The following is a 19,140-nucleotide window of genomic DNA, read 5'->3' on the forward strand; positions in this document are numbered from 1 at the left end:
GCAAACACGTAAAGAAGCAGCAAAGCGGCAAAACGGCAACAAATAGGCAAAATGGCAAACGCGCAAAAAGGCAAACGTAAAAAAAACAACAAACAAACGAACACGTATGAACGCACACTTGCACATGCTCCATGTGCAGGGGCACAAAAAGGGGCCCTCCAGGGGCTGCAGCGCGGGGGGCGGGAGCGAGCCGTCTCCCGAATGGTGTAACCGCTAGGCCGCTAAACGGCTAAGCTGCTAAACCGCTAAACTGCTAAACTGCCAAATCGCTCAGCTGCTAAACCGTGCGCTGATGGAATCGGCAGCGGGGCCGCCGCCTCCCCTCTTAGGCCACATTCTTGAGGCGCTTGGCCAGCATGACATAATCAATTTTGTCCTTATCCCTCAAGTTTAGCGAATTCAAAAATAACTTCATGTCCTCATCCGCCAACCTCTCCTCGCTGTTCTTCAAAATAAATCTCACCTTCTCCTCATCAAGATAGCCACTTTTTTCTTTATCAAAAAATTCAAACGAGGTGATTAGCTCGTCTACCGATAAGGGTTCCTCATAAGTCTCCAGAAATATCCTCAAGAACGTTTCAAAATTTATGTGTTTTTTTTTTTTATTAATCAATTCGTTTTTTGCATATACATCACCTGTCCTATTAATTTGGCCATTTGGGCTATTTTTTTTTTTGTCTTCATCTTTAGAATTGTTCAGCTTAGCGATTAGGTTTTTTATTCGATCGTGGTTTGGGGCAGTTTTGGCTGTATTTTTCTGGCCGCCCAATTGTTTCGCTGTACTTGGTGTCCCTTCGTTTGCTCCTCCCTTATCGGCGGCCTCGGCAGCATCCTGCTGCTGCTCCTCCCCTATTGGTGCGTCTTCAAAATGCTTGTCTACCATCTCGTCCATCTCTTTCTCCGTTTTGGTCTGCCCGAGCAATCGCAAGAGCGTCTTAAATTCTTCTGCGGCGATTTTCCCATCTTTGTTCAAATCCACAAGGTTAAAGTTTTTTTGCATCAATTGGAGTTTTTCCTGAGATATGCTGCTTTGCATTTTGCCTTCCTCGCATGTGGGTCGCCTTCAGCAGGGGTGGCTGCGTAGCAAAAGGGGCATGCGGGGGTGTGCCTCGCAATGTGCCTAAGTGTACGTGTGCGTATACGTGTGGGACTGCTTCAGCGCGCTCATGTGGGCAACTCCCCCAACTGACCGAAGAATGTCATCCTCCGTGCGGAAGAGAAGGAGTCCCAAAATGGTGACGAACGAGTAGGCACATATATCACACTTGCTAAAAATGCAAAAAAAAAAAAAGGAAGTCCTCCAACATGCGGCGCGGTACAGTTAAGGTGACCAATAGCATGTTGCGTAGTGCAGCGATTTTTTTTTTTTTTTTTTTCTCTCGTAAGTCAACTGGGACGTGCTCCATCCGCGGGGAGGAGCGGGTGTCCATTCGCGCGGCATCCTCCCGCCGCTTAACCGGGGAAGAGGTCCGGGGAGGGGTCGGCAAAGTGGGGGGCCGCCCAGTCGGGGGAGGCCAGCTTGGTCGCCGCGCGCTGTGCGCGCTTCTCACTAATCTGGCGGAGCAAGTCATCCGAAGGGTTTAAATATCGCTCCAATTTAGTTGCGCATTTGTTGAGGACAAATTTTTTCCCCGAAATTCCCACCTCGGGATAATCCGCCCACACAGCAAAGTGATGCAAAATGATTGCACACGAAACGGACACGTTCAGAGAGCAAGTGCCGTTGCCATACTGAGGGATGTAAACGACTTTATCACAATAGCTGAGCGTTTCATCATTTATTCCTGTCCCCTCATTTCCAAATAAAAAGGCCGTATCTTTATTTTCAAATGGACGTCTCGTCACAGGTACAGCGCTGCTTGTTATTTCGCACGCGTATAATAAAATGCCATTGTCGCGCAGGTGGGTCTTCAGCTCCTTCATGCTGGAGAAGTACTCAATCGTTATGTATTCACATGTGCCCATGTGGCCAAAGAAATTCACTTGGTTTTTTTTTCGACTGACGACGAATATTTTGCTGACCCTGAAGGCAACGCAACTGCGTACGATGCTCCCGATGTTTTTCTTCTTCCCTATGTTGTAAATGGCCACGTACATTTGGGGGCGTCCCACGGGCTCTTCCCCAGTTAGGGTGACTTCCCCACGCGGGGCGGTCTCCCCACTCGGGGTGGCCATTTCGCAGCGCCCGAGGGGATTTTCCCCGTTCTACTCTTCCTACGCTTTGTAAAACCAGTGGACGGTTAAGTGGCGGACTCGACTCTCTTTTCAGCACGCGGCCGTCACGAGCTGCCCATCCCTTCGTAAGATAGCGTTTCTGGCAAAACGTTGAGGTACCTACTCTCCGGGGCATCCGCGTTGCATTTCCGTTTCTTCAGCTTGGCCATGAAGAATTTGCGCGCGGGCACATACGCGAGCAGGAGCAAAAGGAAGAGGAATGCAAAAGCGTATCTAAATTCCATCTTGGGTGAAATTCTTCGGGGGAGGGACTCCCTTAGCGGAGAAAAAAAAAAAAAAAAAAAAACTGTCAGTTTGGCGTGGGTGCACACATAGATAAAAATTATGCATAAATATACTTCACAAATACTTCACAAATACTTCACAAATACTTCACAAATACTTCACAAATACTTCACAAATACTTCACAAATACTTCACAAATATTTCACAAATACTTCACAAACATTTCGCGCACATTTTCACATTTGCTATGTGCCTGTACATTTTGGTTGCATGTGGGAGCGCGAAAAAAGGGGCGACCTCTTCGCCGAGGGACTTTACCCCTTCTATGCGCATCACCGGAACGGCTAGAACTTTCTCCCTTTCGCTCGCCTAAACCGGCGGGGCGCTTCCCGAGCAAATGGACCCCTTCCTTTGGAGAGTCCCTCCGCTGGGCAGCAACAAAACAGCGGTTCGTGCGTAGGAATGGCTTTCTTTTTTGCAAGGGGCAAAACGGTTGCTAGCCACCCCGGTTTTTCACCTCCCCCTCTCTATGACCAAAGGGGGGGGCACCTCTCTATTTCGATACACCTGAGTTGGGTACCTTCACATCTTTTTTTTTTTTTGAGAAGAACGAATTTGTTAATTTGTGTAGGGTGACCTTCGGAAGAGAAGCGGGTATATCTACCCGCCGCTCACTCCGTTGTTGGCGCCGCCCCTCCACCATTTTTTCCCCCCCTTTTGCAACATGGTAAGTGACTGCATCTCAGGGGGGGGCACCACCCTGGCGCAACCACCCAAGTACATCCTCGGGCTGGAGGGAAGTGCAAACAAATTAGGGGTCAGCATAATAAACAGCAACTTTGAAATTCTGGTGAACATGAGGAGAACGTATATCTCCGAAATAGGCTGCGGATTTATCCCCAGACAAATTAACGCTCACCATAAATACTACATCATCGAAATGATTAAGGACTGTCTCACCAAGCTGAAGATAAAGATAACGGATGTACATTTAATATGCTATACGAAAGGGCCAGGCATTGGCTCCGCCCTCTACATTGCCTACAACATAAGCAAATTCTTTTCCCTCCTCTTTAACATCCCCGTGATTGGAGTCAACCACTGCATAGCCCACATCGAAATGGGCATCTTCATAACAAAGCTTTATCACCCCATCATTTTATACGTCAGCGGAAGCAACACACAAATTATTTATTTTAATGATCACAAGAAGAGGTACGAAATTATAGGAGAGACTTTGGACATTGCCATTGGGAATGTCATCGATCGGTCCGCCAGGATTCTCCGAATTTCAAATTCGCCTTCTCCGGGGTATAACGTGGAAATATTGGCCAGGAAGAAGTATCTGCTAAATTTGGAGAAAAAAAAAAAAAAAAAAAACGCCCCAATAGGTGGGTCATTTGCGGGGGGGGAACCGCATGGTGGCAGCGCTGCAAATGAGCCCAACACGCCCAGAACGCACGACAAACCAGTGAGGGCGGACCCCTGTGACTACACCGAGTTGCTCTTCTTCCCCTACACCATAAAGGGGATGGACATCTCCTTCAGCGGCTACGACTACTACGTGAGCAAATATTTCTCCAGGTATTTAACCAAGCGGGGCAAAAAGGGCAAGGGCGGAGAGAACGCCCCAAAGAGGAAGAAGCGGCACGAGGGGGGAGAAGCAAACGGGGGGGGCAGAAGCGATGCGGACAGCGTCAACGGTGAGGAAGATGACCATGCAGATGACGCCGCAAACAGGGGAAACCCTATCGCAGGCGCCGCAAATGATGGCTCCACGCAGCAATTTCCGCAGCCCAACTTGAGCATTCGCGCGGGCGTGCAGGGCAGCTCCTACTACGAGGAGAACGTCGTGTGCAGCAGCGGGGGGAAGAGGAACTACGGGGAGGGCGAGCACTACGCGGAGGAGGACGACTGCGCCATCGAGACGGAGAGCGATTTTTTTGACTCCAGCGAGGAGCAGCCCAGCAGTGGGAGCAGCGAGGAGCAGCCGCGCAGTAGAAGCAGCGAGGAGAAGGCGCGCAGTAGAAGCACCGAAGAGCAACCACGCAATGAAAGCAGCGAGGAGAAACCGCCCAGCGGCGGCAGCCTGACGGACGAGGAAAAGCGGAAAATACAAATCTGCTACAGCCTGCAGCACCACATCTTCAGCATGCTCATCGAAATCACCGAACGAGCGATCGCCTTCACGAACAGCAAGGAGGTGATCATCGTGGGGGGAGTCGGCTGCAACGTCTTCCTCCAAAACATGATGAAGAAAATGGCAAAGCAGAAAAACATCAAAATTGGATTCATGGACCACAGCTACTGCGTAGACAACGGCGCCATGATTGCCTACACGGGGTACCTGGAATTTGCGAACACCAAAAATAGGGAAATCTACGGCTTTGATAATATAAGTATCCACCAGAGGTACCGCACGGACGACGTGCTCGTGACGTGGAGGTAGGGGTGGGCACTACATTTGCGAAGCGGTGCCCACTCCGTATACCTGCGTGGGGACACACACCGATGGGGCTATTTTCTTAAAAAGGGGGCGCTTGAAGCGAAGGCGTGGTGCAAAAGTTGCAAAAAAAAAATAGTAATTATGGTAGCCACGTTTGGTAGCCACTTGGTAGGGTAGGGGCACACCGGCATGCCGCCCCACCCCCCCTACGATATCAACAGCTCGACGGAGAGGTCCTCCATGTAGGTGAGCAAGTTCTTCGAGTGGGTGATCCACTTGTCTATGCTCTCCTTCATGAAGAAAACTTTTTCATCGTTGAGCACCCGTGGCTTCACCCACGTAATTTTTACCAACTTTTGAATTTCGTCAATTTGGCAAGTTATAATATTTTTGCTCTTAGCGGTGATGAGCATTTTCTCCACTTCGTTTACGTCCACTTTACAGTGCTGTGCAATCTCCTCAAATGAAAGGTCAGATCTTTGCTTCTTCTTTTTAAAGGCTAAATCCATAAGGGCTAGGAGGGTAATTTTCTTAAGCATATTCCTCTCGTAGTCCTTCAAAAGGGAGTTCTTAATATTCGCCTCGTACGTCTGTACCACTTGGTTGAAAAGATCTATGTTGCCTTCATTGTAAATATAAATGAGTTGGTAGAGCCAGTGGGTCTGCTCATTGTTCTTTAAACAAACATTGATGAGTGGCAACTGGATGATCTCCCCTATGTTATATACATCTTCACTTATTATGGAGTGCATGCAGATGTGGGTGCCTATATCTATTTTCTCTGCCTCGTCCAAATCATTCAGGGGGGTATATGCTAAGTACAGCAGGGCATACTTAACGAACAGGTCAGATTTGCTTAACACTTTATAGTAATTCATGATGGCAAAATTGTAAAATTTATGTGCCACTACATTCAATCCGATGACCCCCTGGAGGAGATTCTTTGTAGTTTCGATTTCATTTTCGCAACTTTTAAAATCACCCAATTCGATGTACTTCAGAATGAGGATACACCTATATATGATGATCGCGTCTTTGTCATTTTCCAAATGCTTCTCCGATTCTTTCAAATAGCAAATAGTCCAGTTAGCGTCGAACTTGGCCGTCACGATGTAAAGCAACTCTGCGTAGACCGTCTTCTTCAGCTTGCTTATCAGGGGGGAGAGGTACGTGTAGAAAAGCCTAAATTTATCCTTCACCTGTACGTTTTTATTGTTAATAAATTTTTGTACTTCCAACGTCAGCTCGTGGTGGAACTTCTTCTCTTTGTAATTCTTTATTTCGTTGAAATTTATGAAGTCATACTTCCCCTGCAGTTCGCCGATCAGCGCGTGTTCGTTTTCGCCCAGCAGCCCGCTGATTTCCTCCGCCGCGGTCGCCATCCTTCAGGGGGTCAACTGGGGGTCACCAAAAAGAGTCACGCAAAAGGGGGCTTCAAAAATGCCGCTCTCCGTGTGCAGGCTACAAACACACAGACGGAGAGAGAGGGGCAAACTCAAAACGTTCTACACTTCAGTACGGGTTGAGTGCCTCATCGGGTGGGGACTATGCAGGAGGGTAGTTCTGCACGATACGCCTCTCCTTTGAATGTGACCTGTCGTGTACTTCTCACGCGGATGGGAATATAAAACAGGGGCGCAAAGGTAATATGCTTATTACGCACAATCGGGGGAGCAATCCAAATGGGGCTTCACGTGAGGCAGCCTCAACTGCAATCCGCGCAATGACGCCTTCCCAGAAAGGGGCAAAAGAAGCTGCAGGTGAGGCGGCGGGGGAAGCGACAGGTGAAGTACAGTGGGAACAAAAATCCAAGCAAACGAGTTACATAACATGTACGCAAAAAGAAAACAAAAAAGATGAAGGGACGCACCTGCTCACAATGTGGGGCAATAAACGCGTGGCAATCAAAGTGTGTTTTTTTTGTTTACATAATTAAACGCGCCGACTGAATGGCTAATTTTTCAGAAAAGGAAAAAACATAAGCTGTTTTGCACTCCCAGCAATTTGTGAGAACAGACCAGGGCGCGGCGCGGAAAGGAAAGGAAATTCCCGGTGACCTTCAAAAATATTTTTTTTAACCGTAACTGCTGCTTAACTGTGGATCGAAATTCCGCGCACCAATAGGATGAAGGAGTAGCCGCTTCAGGCATACGGCTGGAGAAGGATGGGAAAAAAAAAAAAAAAAAATTATCCTTTTTGTGGTGTACCATATCCCTATGTGTGACTCTTGGCGAACACTGCCACCGCCTTGCCATCTGAGGCTACCAAAAAGGACTTTACATGAATGCCTCGGTTAGATGATCACCTCACCAGTTTAAAGGCGCACCTTCTTCCCTTCAGGGGGGGCTTCAATCAGTGGAAACGAAACAGGTGAGAGACAGCGCTGTGGTCGTCTCGGTAAGAAATGGCGCCCTCGCGGACACTCCCTACATTCATGTCAAAAGTGTACATCCCATTAAGAGCGCAAAAATGTGTAGCGGAGAGAAAAACGGAAAAGAATAAAGACATGCCTGTTATCGATCCACCGTTGGGGGGAAAATCAAATGGATGTCACTGGGAAAAGCCATCAGATTAGGCGCTATAAAAGGCCAGTTACGACCCATTCGTTTTCTTCCTCATCACGTACGCCTTCTCATCAAATAATCACTCCACAGTGTCCCCCTGCCGTTTGCTAACCCCACGGGTGTGACAAAAAGGGGACCCCTTTCGTGAAAGGACCCGATAAAAGAGCGCGCCATGTTATAAGCCAACTTTGAAAACGTCTCACCAGCAGAATATACAAAACTGCATGCAAGTTCAAGCGGTACGCGAAAAAAAAAAATGGCAAAATGTGGTTTTCCCTGAGGGGCATTTCACCACTCCATGCTCATGCTCCTTTCTGTTCTGTCATATTTCAAACGCTCTGTGACAACACCCCAGGTGTGCACTTCACACACGCAGCTTTAAAAAAAATCTTGCCGAAGGGGCAGACAATTCAGTTGATCAACTGGGTCATTTGTTCCCCAATAAAAGTGGCCTTTCTTTTTTGCGTGTTACCATAATTTTTTTTTTTTTTCTTTTTCCCCACTGCGGTAAATGGACAGGGAGGCCGCTTTACCAAGTGGTGGAGGGCCCTCCCTCAAGAGGAGCAAAAAGCAGATTGAGTCACTTCAATATTTTTTGAAGAAAAACATAAGAAGTATGTTGTGCAGCATGCAAATTAAGAAAAAGGGCACTCCATTTTGCCACGCCACATAGTTCAGCATTCCTGGCGATGCAGACCGTTGTGCAGCAACTTTACCTCGATATGCACTTGGTGGGGGATTTTTTTCCCTAGCCTTTTATTTTCTTACTTCCCCTTTGTGCACCTGAACACCTGAACACCTGAACACCTCGTGAGCCATAATCGTCTATCCGTTCATTTAAACATTTGACCGCTACTCTTTTTGACACCACTTGGGTGACCCGCGCTGCGGTTGGTGGCACGCGAGGGGGGCTAACACGGCTTGCACAGACGCAGAGAGGCACAGCCCAGCCGGCTATCACCCGGAGCGCGGAATAACACACTCACTTTCACCCGCAACTTTGCCACACCTACCCTCCTGCAGAGCACGAAGAGTTAACCAACCGAGTGCACTATTTCTTCCCCACCGACGATGTGCTAGACCAGACCCTCTTCCATTTGTGTAAGTTCATACCGAGCGGTAAGGACATTCTAGACGCAGATAAGCAGATGGGAAGCACGCACAACTCGACGCCCTTTTCACGATTCGAAGATTCTGACACGGACAGCTGGGGTGATAAAATCAGAGGGGGCGACGACATTGAGATAGATGAGCCCCGTGCTGGAAGAAGTAAATTGCCCACTTTGAGCCCCAACTTGGGAACAAACAAAAGGGAAACACCTACCTGCGTTGAATGGCAAGGGTTTGTTAACGAGGCGAACGGATATGCAGCAGTTAAAATTCTTAACCCTTTCTCCTCCCAGGAGTACAGCACTTATGCGAACAGACTCGTGTACTTCTTATTTCAGAGAACGAATTGCCTGGGCGTGGACAATTTTATAAACAGTCACAGTTTTGTTCGGACGGGCATTCCCCTATACATGAAGTGCAAAAATAAGCTGTGCGTTAGGTTATCCCACATGGACGCTTCAAACGATTTGTATGTTTAACGTTTCGTGACGGGGTGGAGACGTAATGCGGGTGAGAAATTTAATGTATCCATGGGGCGAACTGTAACTGCTGCAGTGTGGATGCGTGCACAGAGAGCTCTTCCTATTTGACACCTTTTCTGCAAAGGTGCCCAGGAAGCTACGCAACTATGATGCATTCCTACACGAGGGTACATAAATATATATATGTGCACCTTGACTTATTGTGCCTTCCCGCAGCAGTGGTATTTTTTTCCAAAGGTCGAATTTTTAAAAATGGCACGATAATGAGTATAAAGCGGTCCTTTCTCTTTACCCCGCCATTTAACCTATAGCAGAATGTTACGCAGATTTGTTGCGCTTTTTCCCCGTCATTATCGTTCTGCACACATGAGGATTGAAAAAAGGAAAAGCAAAACAGCTAGCCATTTTGTGCAGATTAAAAAAATAAAAAAAAAAAAAAAAAAATTTAACCGCTAGCATAATTCATATTTCCAACCGGATGATGCAAAGAAGGGGGGGGGCGAAGATCAACATTCAGACTTTTTTTCCATGTAAGGGGGTACATACGTTTTACAGTTTTACAGTATAATGATATCCCTTTTTAGGGCCACATGAACGTGCGAAAAATTGTGTAAACCTTGCGAACAAGGTGGAATAACCTTAAGATGATTTCCTTCAATGATTGAAAAATGTATGAACAGTGGGTAGAAAAAAAAAAAAAAAACGCACACAGAAGAGCGGCGAGTAGGAATTTCCCCCCAATATGCATCCTCGTTTGACAAAAAATTATGACCGTTCAGGTAAAATTTTTTTTTTTTTCTGTGCAGTATGCAACCAATGGGCAAATATCTTTAGGCGTATTCGCGAATTAAATGCCCAGAGTAAGGGGGTACTTAATTTCTGTGAGATAAACGGGTGGCACTTTTTGCTCAAACGTTTTTAATTACGCAGAGAGGAAGCAACCATGTTCGCCGCTTTGCACGTAAGTGGTTGCATTTGAACGCATTTACCGAGTTGTATGTCAATTTTCACATATCAACGCGTTCTGTGATACCGTTCTGGTTAGCGATTTTGACGCGAGCCGCACAAATTATTTTACTCCTCCTTTCGTTGGAATGTTCTGCCTTGAGAGGTCACCCTTCGGTACGTACAACATTAAGCCATACTTGGCGTCCACTGCGTTGCGCGCACGGGACTTCCCCACGTGGAGCGGTCCCCTTAAAACGAACAAAACGGGGAAGGACATCCGTCCGGGTGAATAATCGCGGCGATTTCGCAAAAAGGAAGAGGAAAAACTGTAAACTGTATGCCCAAGTACAACCTTTATAAGAAAAAATTGGCATACTTTCTGCATTGCCTTAAGGGTAGCTTCATCCTATGCATACAAAAGCGCATCGCATCGTATCACGTATGTTTTTTTTTTTTTTTTTTTCCTTGGCTAATCTTTTATCCGTCCCATCCTTTTTACCACTTGAGTTGAGCTGCAGCCGCATGGAGCTACCAAGCTCGTTGCCACTAGCGCGGCAAATGCCTACATATAATATATCATATTATATAATACGCATATACATGCAGACAGGCATATATATATGAAGCGCTCCCCATGCTTGACCAGCCTACGTACATAAAACGTAAATGCCATATATATGTACTGCGTAGGGGGGGTTTATTACGTGTACATTTGAGTGATTTCGTTTTTGCCTTGCAAAGCACCCCACAGCGAAGTTTGCGTAAAAAAAAAATTAAAGGCGTTTTTGCCAAATGTATTTGCCGCTTATCCTTATGCGGAGTGGGAAGTGGGTTTTACCTGTATTGGCATAAACCCCCCTGTAACGCGTTTTGATACATTTGGACGTGCGGCATATTGAGTTTATATGTAAGTACATATGCGCTTGTATACTCGCATGTAATATGCGCGTAATGTATACATATCATGCATGTATGTACCCTTTCACGTTTGCGAGGAGGAAAAAAAAAAAAAAACAATCCATTTTATTTTTGCTTCATTACCTCTTACATACGAGAGGGGCATTTAAAAAAATGAACATTTTTTTTTTTGTACTTCCCGCGCGCGCAGAAAAATATTCCAAAGCGAACGTACTGCCAAGTTATGGCAAACACTATACGCAATATTTAACGCGCAGTTTTTTATATGAATATGAAAAGAATATTTATGTGATTTCTTTTTTTTTTTTTTTGCAGTTTTATATGAATTTTTCTTTTGCAGTTTTATTTATACGTTTTTTTTACCCTTCAACTTTGCTGTTATCTTTCCCTTTCAATTCCCTTTTTTTCTTTTTATCTTTGTGCCAACTTTCATACGCTTCGAACGCGTTTAAGCAGATTTATGGAAGTTTAACCTTTTCGTCATTTTTTTTTGTTTTTTCATATGCCAAATATTGTATGTACGTACGTATATGTAAAGGGAAGCAAAATAAATGCATGGTTGAACGGCTGATTGAATTTTTTTTTTTTTTTTTTCATTTTTTGTTTTTAATTTTACCTTTCCCCCCTTTTGCTGCTTATCAAAATTATACTTACGTACATGTACGCCTTTACCCCTGTACCCCTGTACGCTTTTTTTTTTGTTCCAAATAGCAAGGGCGCGCAACTGCCATCACACGTTTACCTGTCGTGCCCCTTTCTTGCCCCCGAACGCTGAAGCGCATCGGTAAAGAAAAAAAAAAAACCTCTACTGCCATTTCCTCTTACCTCTTATAACCCCTAACCATCGCTGCGAAAGAGTTGCAATAAACTCGAAATCGTAATGCAAAAGGGGAGATAAAAAAAAAGAACATCATTTTAGCCACTCGCGTGGGACATCTCCTTCACTTATTACGCAGCAATTGTGTTCCTGCGGGCGCGCACCCCTGTGCCGGTGCACCTTTTCATATAAATACATTTCCCATGTAATTAATTAAAGCAATAAATGTACAATTAAGTAAAGCAATAAAAGGTGCAATTAATTAATACGTAGTTACTACCCCCCTGCGATCACGCTGTGCTGCTTTTCCTTGTGACCGCGCCGCATACCTTTGACGTTGTTTTGCATTTGTATGCCATCCCTTTTTTTTTTTTTTTTTTGTTTCCGCGCCCATTTGGCTTGTCTGTTTGTTAGCCTGGTTGTCGCACGTGCGGTTAGCAGCACAACCGCCACAGTTTCTTGAGCCACACACGTTTTCCTGGCAACAGTTGAGAGTCCTCTCGCCCAAGCGTCCGCAAACCCCAACTCGGCTTAAGCACGTTAAGGCATTAATAAAAGACCCTGGTGTCACGGTGGCCAAGTGACGCAAATTATATTTCAAATAGCTCACAACTCTTCGAGTTTTTAATTGAAATTAAAAATCCGCATCGAAGTAGCCACATGTTAAGACAGCCCATGTGTCTCCCCCACTTGTGCCAGCAACGTTATGCCACACGGTACATGCACCGTCGTATGTGCAACTAATTAATTCGTGCCACGAAGAGGTTAGCTCGCCTCCTACACACGACTACGTCAAGGGGGCCTACAATCAACAACGCGTCTGTCCGTACGCATGCACAAGCTTGTATATAGTCACATTGGAAGAGGACCCAATTTCGTCTGCCCATCCGATCAGCTGGCTATAGAGGAGTGCAACTGGACGCAAGGGGAAACTTAAAAAAAAAAAAAAAAAGGTTAACAAAAAAAGGGGAGCAAAAAAGGCTAACAAAAAAGGGTAGCAAAAAGGGAGCCAGCGGAAAACTGAAAAGGAGCCAAAAGAAGACCCTTTTTTTTTTCCCCCCCTTTTTTATTTAATACACCCTCCCCTCACAAATTGTCAAAATAAAAGCACCAATTGTAACGAAGTACATCAGCGTTTTAAACCGGATTACGTTGTTACGAAGTTGCTGTGATTGTTTAAGGCTCCCACAAAGTAATAATAACAAAATCGAAAAGACAATTTTGGTTTTTTTTTTTGGGGTGGTTGGGCGAGACACACGGCAAAAGCACCCTTACCATTTTAGAAGCTTACAAAAATATGTACCATCTTGTCTGAACATATACATATTTGTGAGAGCGGAAAAGTGGAAAAAAAAAAAAACAGCCCAGTCCCCTGTGGTGCGCCTATCTACATGGATACGTGCGTGCATACGTGCGTACAAACGTACATGTATATATGCTTGCTTTGGGTGGCATCCCTGTGTGGTGTGGGTCCTCCAAGTAAAATTTGGTTCTTGCGTTTCACGAGGTGGTTGTCCCAATTTGTGTTAAATGATAAAGGGAAAAAAGGTGTGTACTGAGAAATTGATCGTCTGAACAGCTAGCTAGAAAGTTCCTACTTCTATGCTACTACCATTTTTGCGCTGCCTTTGTGTCAATCTGCCAACGAGTATATACCCTCGAGCATCTTTTGGGGAAGAGGCAAGGTGTGGGCCTCCACCTTTGCTGTCAAAAGAGGCGTACGTCAGCACGTTAGCACGTTCGTACCTTCACTTGTTAAAAGTGTACCCCTGTGTATTAACACACATTTATATGTATCACCCCAACATGTACATACCAATATAGGTGCCAGCACGCAGCAGCCATACCACCAAGCAAGCTCCATCGCCCCCTCCCCCCGCGCTCGCAATCGTGGCTAGACAGGTGTGCCCTACCGCAGTTACATATACCCCATAACTACTAGTGACAATTGTGCGGGAAAAAAAAAAAAAAAAAAAGGGGAACATTTTGGCTACTCTTTCGTAACAGCTCGAAGGATTTGACCGCAAACGTATAGGAGCTTTATTTGTGTGCTTGCACATATATAAGAGGTATTACCCTCCCAAAGCTCGCATGGAAAAAAAAGAATCTCTCTAGCTAGGATTCAAAGCAGCACAGGAGAGACCATACACTTGTGAATCAAAAAAAAAAAAAAAAAAAAAAACGCAGTTAAGGGGCATCTAAAACGATTAGGAATTATTTTTCTGAATTTCCCGACGTACAATAGAAGCACCTTTTTTTTTTTTTTTTTTTTTTTTTGGGGTAGGGGCGGAACTGTACCCCTAAAGGGATAGGATAAATAGTATATATATGTGCTGTACGAGAAGGGAGCCAACTGAAGGCGCCGTTTTTTTTTCTTTTGATTATCCACGCATAGAAAAAGGGGACCCATTTTTTTGGCAACGGGGAGTGCATTATATACACATGGGTATATTCGTGTCCACAGGTTCTCCACACAAAAAGACACTTCCGGGGTGCTGAGTTTTGAGCTGCTATACCGTTTGGTCACTCTCTCAAATTAACCAAAGCGAGCACAAGAATAGCACTACCTGTGTGGGGGCACTCCAGGCGTACACGTATCCTTTACCTAGGCGAATTACGCGTCGTTGGAGGGGTTACCTTTTTTGAAGCAACGGTGTTGAGCATACGTAGGGGCATTTCTAAGGGGCAAAAAAGGCGCACAAGAGAGGCACTCCAACACGGATCACCAAAACTTCTCTAGTGCCCACCTCCCCAAGACGCACTTGAAGAGATCACCACACAACGTGGCGCACCGAGAACCGGAAGAGGGAGGAGGGGACTCAAGCTTCAGCCAGCCCTCCCCCGTAGATCTGTTCTCACTGCAAATTTATCTACCCTGTGGTGGGGAAATACAAACCGGTGATTCAGCCATACGCGAAGCAGAGTTAGCACATCTATTTCCCGTTAGCTGCATGCGCGTCGCCGCTTTGGCGATCCTTCCGTTGAGGTTGCCTCGACCCAATTGGTAATAAAGAAAAAAAAATAAAAATAAATAATTAATTAATTAATAAATAAATAAAACGTCACGTGTGAAAGACCGTCCGTTGCACTAAAGAGAAAGTTCCTCCCCGCGTCTGCTTTGCTCCACTGCCCACTCACATCAGCGCAGTCGGTTAAAGGGTACACTCCGAGCGAAGGTCGCCCCGTTAAGGCCACCCCGCTATGGCATACCTTCCCCGGCAAGAACGTGGGCCACACCCATAGTTGCCGCTTCCTACCCCCTACCCCATTCTTTCATTAAGAGAAAAAGGAGTGTACCTTCCACCCTGCTGATGCATTCTACTGACAACCACCAGAATCACATGTGCTCACCGCATGTGGTCACCAAAAAGAATGCTCTCTTCCTCCCATTAAAGTTTTTCTCTCCCCCTGATGTGTGTGCTGCCAATCCCTGTTTAGCCAAAACATTTTGGCTCACTCACTTGTACCCCCCTTCCCCGCATATGCCCACGTGCAGATTGTCCCATTAGACGTACCTAACGGACGATGGAGAACAACGAAAGTAACCACACCAGTTACTACAAAAGCGTAACGTCGAACAGCAACACGATTAGCATTTTTTATGAAGATTTAAAGCAAAGCAAAAGTGAAAAAATGAAATTACATGAATGGAAAAATGACAAACATGTAAGTGGAAAGAGATCCAAAAAAGGATACCACTCAAATCTTGGGTTCTATCACCATAAAAGGAAAAAAGCCACTGAAAAGGAAAGCAGGCAGTTTATAGAAAGTGAAAAGAGTGGTAATAACTACCCCCAACGGGAATTAAAAAAAAAGGGTAACCTTCTGCAACAGAGTGGAAAAGGTAATGCAGATAAGACCAAAGAGAGCTTGCTCTTAAGTGTATCTCCTGGAGGGATCAACACAGAGGGGAACAACAAATTGGGGAACCATGTGAGAAGCTCCAATGGAAATAGTGGGCCCATTCAGGGGGGTGCCCTTAACGGAGGGCATGGGAATCCCACGAAGAGGGCCCTCCACGAGAGCAGTCATAACAATAACAACAGCGGCAGCCACGGGGAGGGAGTGAGACTCACCAAAGAACTGCTCGACGATCTGAACAAGCGAAACAGAATTCTCGGTGACGAGAGCGAAGAGGACGGAGACCATGACAACCAGAACTTCCTCATCTACGTGAAGAAAAGGATTGAGCAGAAGAAGGAGGAGGAGAAGCGGGAGAAGAGGGCGGGCAGGAGCGGAAGGGTACGCGGGAAGATAAGCGGTAGAGTAAGTGGGAAGGTAGCAGGTGGTCAGGCAGGCGGTCAGTGGGGGGTCCAACTTGGCGAGCCAGAGAGCATCCCCCCCGGACACCCCCAAAGTGAAGACCAAATAAAACACCCCAGTGGTACCCACGTGAACGAAATTCTCGGAGAAAGCGACGCAGAAGGGAACCCAAGTGAAGTTCTGGAAACCCCTCCAAACGGATGCGTCGATGGAGTGGCTCCTCTAAGTGGCAACTACAATGATGATACTAAGGGGACGAGCAACGGGAATAGAGCAAATTCCAATCAGATAGAAACGTACAAAACTATCGACGACAGTAGCTCCCTTTATAGTGATGAATCTACGAAGGTGTATATCAATAGGAAGAATCACGTTGAATTTAATATGTGCGAAAATCCCTGTGACATTTGGTACGGGCTGAGAAAGCGGAATGGCAAGCGCATTTTTATTAGCAGTTTGGGTGTGAATGGTAAGAAGAATAAAAACAAGGGGGCGAATGCCCGGGGGGGAAATGCGAGGAGTGCCACTGGTAGAAGTGGTCACGTTTGGAGCGCCACCGGGAGGGGCGACCCAGTGAGGAACTCCAAAAGGGGTGGGGGCATCGGTGGCATCGGTAGTAGCAGCACTGGCAACGCTATTAGCACTGGCAACGGCGCGCACGCGAAGGCCAAGCCCAAGAACGTGGAGAGGTACTACATAAGCAAGAAGAAGGGAAGCAGCAGCAGTTTGGCCAAGCTAAGTCGAGACAAACCCAGCGGAAAAAACGGCGCCAAGCAAAACATCAGATACGTCAAGTACAGCGCGGAGTGGAGCTCCAGTTACTACTCCAACGTGATAAACAGCAACGATGGGAACCTCTCTGACAACACCATTGCGACGATGCACATCGATGGCAATTGCAAATATAACGAGGAGGGCAACGAGCACAGAAGTGGCAAGGGGAATAACCACACGTACAACTCAGCCGCGTATAGCGGTAACGGTAAGAAAGGCCATGGGAAAAATTCGAAAAATGGGAAAAACGGGAAAAACCGGCAAAACGGACAAAACGGACAAAACGCACAAAACAACCCTTTGCAGCTCAATAAAATGGGCGCGGGAAACAATTTTATCATTTCGCGTAATGACCATCACCAGCTAGCCAAAAAGTCTTCAAAAAAAAAAAGTAAAAAAAATATTATGACCTGGTCAGGTAGAAATAACAATTATGAGCACAAACACAGGGTGCATTTTGCGCCGGTCAAGGGTGTCAACAAGAATAGTTACTACGACAACCAGGGGGTCAAAATTAGGATAAGGGGGGGGTCCCTGGGGTATTTGAGCGACGGTGCCGCAACAGCTGCGGTCACTGCGTCGAACAGTACTTCCAACGCTGCCGCTAACGGTGCAGCCAACTTTCCCGCCACCCCCGGTGATGCGCTCGACCTGGGGGGCCACAGCGATGGAGCTAATAACAAGGCGGACGAAGATGGAGGCAGAAAAAGTCACGCGCCAAACGGGGGAACAAACAGTAGCATGGACAGTGGTGCCGATAGCGGTGGGGGTGTTGGTGGCAGTTGCCCCCGCGAGGAAAACGCACAGTTGGGAGAGCCAACGAGCAGCGAGAGCAACCATTTAAAAGCTCACTCCCTTTCGATGCACAGCGGGCTGATGAAGAGGAAAGAGAATATCTCTCGTGACGCCAGCGTAACACCAGATAATAAATGCAAACCAACAAATGGAAGTAGCCCTTCTCTCCCCTGTGGTGGCCCCATACGACAGGAGCATAACGAAAATGTACATGCGTATGAAAAGAATTATTTCAAACCATCCTGTGCGAATAACGGAGGTGAATTTCGCGCTGAGGCCAAACCCACTGTGGACAGTGCGTGCGGAGCAAACCAACAGAAGGGGGGAGGGACGCACGGGCCCTATCAGAGCTGTAAAAATGGAGCCAAAAGAATGAACACACATAAGACGAACAAGATAAGCAACCACAGTAACTACAGCAGCTGCAATAACTACGGTACCCACGGTAGCCACAGTTGCAATGTTGGCAGCTCGGCCTACAACCCCGCGGGGGGCAACAAAGAGCATGAGGGGAACTACTTGGCTCATGCGTTGCCCCCCGATGGTGCCGCTCCGCCCACGACTCGCACTGAAACAAGTGAGCACTACGCGAGGAACAAGGGGAAGGATTATATCGGTGCACCCAACTTTTACCACCAGCATGGTGGAAAGAACGGGGGGGCCAGTTACCACAGCTATGCGAATGGTCACGCGAATGGTCACGCGAATGGTCACGCGAATGGTCACGCGAATGGTCACGCGAATGGTCACGCGAATGGTCACGCGAATGGTCACGCGAATGGTCACGCGAATGGTCACGCGAATGGTCACGCGAATGGTCACGCGAATGGTCACGCGAATGGTCATGCGAATGGTCACGCGAATGGTCACGCGAATGGTCACGCGAATGGTCACGCGAATGGTCACGCGAATGGTCACAAACCCTTTGACGTGATCAAGGAGGAGACGTTCATCGTGGCGGAGAGCAGAGACAAAATCATCTTCCCAGATTTTAGCTACACGGGAGAGCAAAATAGGAAGTACAAAAATTACTACTACAACAACGCCAAATTTGACTTGTCCTACGAAATTGAGGACGACGTACGGAAGCGGAAGAAAAAGAAGTGGAGCGCCAACAACGCAAGCAGCAGCGGAAACAATGGAAGTGGGAATAGTGGCAAGTCAGCTTTTAAGAGCGCCAGGGAGAGGGTGCAGTCCATCCTGGCCAGGCGGAGGGGCGTGGACTTCTGAGCCAACCATGGGGGCGGCGGTCGAGTGGGGATTTCTGCCCTTCGCCTTTCCGATGTTGCAGTGCGTCCAGCCGTTTCAGCTTTTTCAGCCCCTCCAGTTTATCCACTCCTTACAGTGTTTTTTTTTTTTTAATTTTTTTGTGAAAGGCGGCCAGCAAGTGTGAATCCCTCCGAGGAAATTTGGCCTCCCCCCGAGCGCAAGTGTTGGAACGTGGTGCGGCAACCAGCAGGTTCAGCGGCTCCGCTTTCAGCTCCTTCTGCGTGCTCGCCCTGGACACCCACTTGTGCCGCCATTCGTTCCGCCATTTGTATGTTCATCTGTGTGACCATTTGT

The 19,140-nt window shown here is 46.9% G+C and overlaps 6 protein-coding genes across 6 annotated transcripts, besides 7 other annotated features; 3 read left to right on the forward strand and 3 right to left on the reverse strand.

Annotated features, from left to right (window-relative positions):
• Positions 1–325: 325 nt before the first annotated feature.
• PVX_111185 (calmodulin, putative) lies at positions 326–1,451 on the reverse strand (the record flags this gene model as incomplete). Its single annotated transcript, XM_001608412.1, has 1 exon — positions 326–1,451. The coding sequence occupies exon 1, from the start codon at positions 1,034–1,036 to the stop codon at positions 326–328; it is 711 nt and encodes a 236-aa protein (XP_001608462.1). The 5' UTR covers positions 1,037–1,451.
• A 1-nt stretch (position 1,452) lies between these two features.
• Positions 1,453–2,097, reverse strand: PVX_111190 (RNA methyltransferase domain containing protein; the record flags this gene model as incomplete). Its single annotated transcript, XM_001608413.1, has 1 exon — positions 1,453–2,097. One exon carries the CDS (start codon positions 2,095–2,097, stop codon positions 1,453–1,455), a length of 645 nt encoding a protein of 214 aa, XP_001608463.1.
• A 501-nt stretch (positions 2,098–2,598) lies between these two features.
• PVX_111195 (O-sialoglycoprotein endopeptidase, putative) lies at positions 2,599–4,909 on the forward strand (the record flags this gene model as incomplete). The annotated part of the gene is made up of 1 exon (XM_001608414.1): positions 2,599–4,909. The coding sequence occupies exon 1, from the start codon at positions 3,185–3,187 to the stop codon at positions 4,907–4,909; it is 1,725 nt and encodes a 574-aa protein (XP_001608464.1). The 5' UTR covers positions 2,599–3,184.
• Positions 3,010–3,040: a microsatellite.
• Positions 4,707–4,757: a microsatellite.
• A 203-nt stretch (positions 4,910–5,112) lies between the features above and the next one.
• PVX_111200 (26S proteasome non-ATPase regulatory subunit 13, putative) lies at positions 5,113–6,744 on the reverse strand (the record flags this gene model as incomplete). Its single annotated transcript, XM_001608415.1, has 1 exon — positions 5,113–6,744. Exon 1 carries the CDS (start codon positions 6,286–6,288, stop codon positions 5,113–5,115), a length of 1,176 nt encoding a protein of 391 aa, XP_001608465.1. The 5' UTR covers positions 6,289–6,744.
• Positions 5,608–5,633: a microsatellite.
• Positions 5,686–5,705: a microsatellite.
• A 1,237-nt stretch (positions 6,745–7,981) lies between the features above and the next one.
• PVX_111205 (hypothetical protein, conserved) lies at positions 7,982–9,059 on the forward strand (the record flags this gene model as incomplete). The annotated part of the gene is made up of 2 exons (XM_001608416.1): positions 7,982–8,084; positions 8,494–9,059. The coding sequence occupies 2 exons, from the start codon at positions 7,982–7,984 to the stop codon at positions 9,057–9,059; spliced, it is 669 nt and encodes a 222-aa protein (XP_001608466.1).
• A 1,910-nt stretch (positions 9,060–10,969) lies between these two features.
• Positions 10,970–10,991: a microsatellite.
• A 364-nt stretch (positions 10,992–11,355) lies between these two features.
• Positions 11,356–11,398: a microsatellite.
• Positions 11,399–13,351: 1,953 nt separating this feature from the next.
• Positions 13,352–13,374: a microsatellite.
• A 1,896-nt stretch (positions 13,375–15,270) lies between these two features.
• On the forward strand, positions 15,271–18,807 carry PVX_111210 (hypothetical protein, conserved; the record flags this gene model as incomplete). The annotated part of the gene is made up of 1 exon (XM_001608417.1): positions 15,271–18,807. The coding sequence occupies one exon, from the start codon at positions 15,271–15,273 to the stop codon at positions 18,805–18,807; it is 3,537 nt and encodes a 1,178-aa protein (XP_001608467.1).
• Positions 18,808–19,140: the final 333 nt, after the last annotated feature.

The sequence above is a fragment of the Plasmodium vivax genome, chromosome 6, assembly GCF_000002415.2.
Source record: "Plasmodium vivax chromosome 6, whole genome shotgun sequence".
Taxonomy (NCBI): domain Eukaryota; phylum Apicomplexa; class Aconoidasida; order Haemosporida; family Plasmodiidae; genus Plasmodium; species Plasmodium vivax.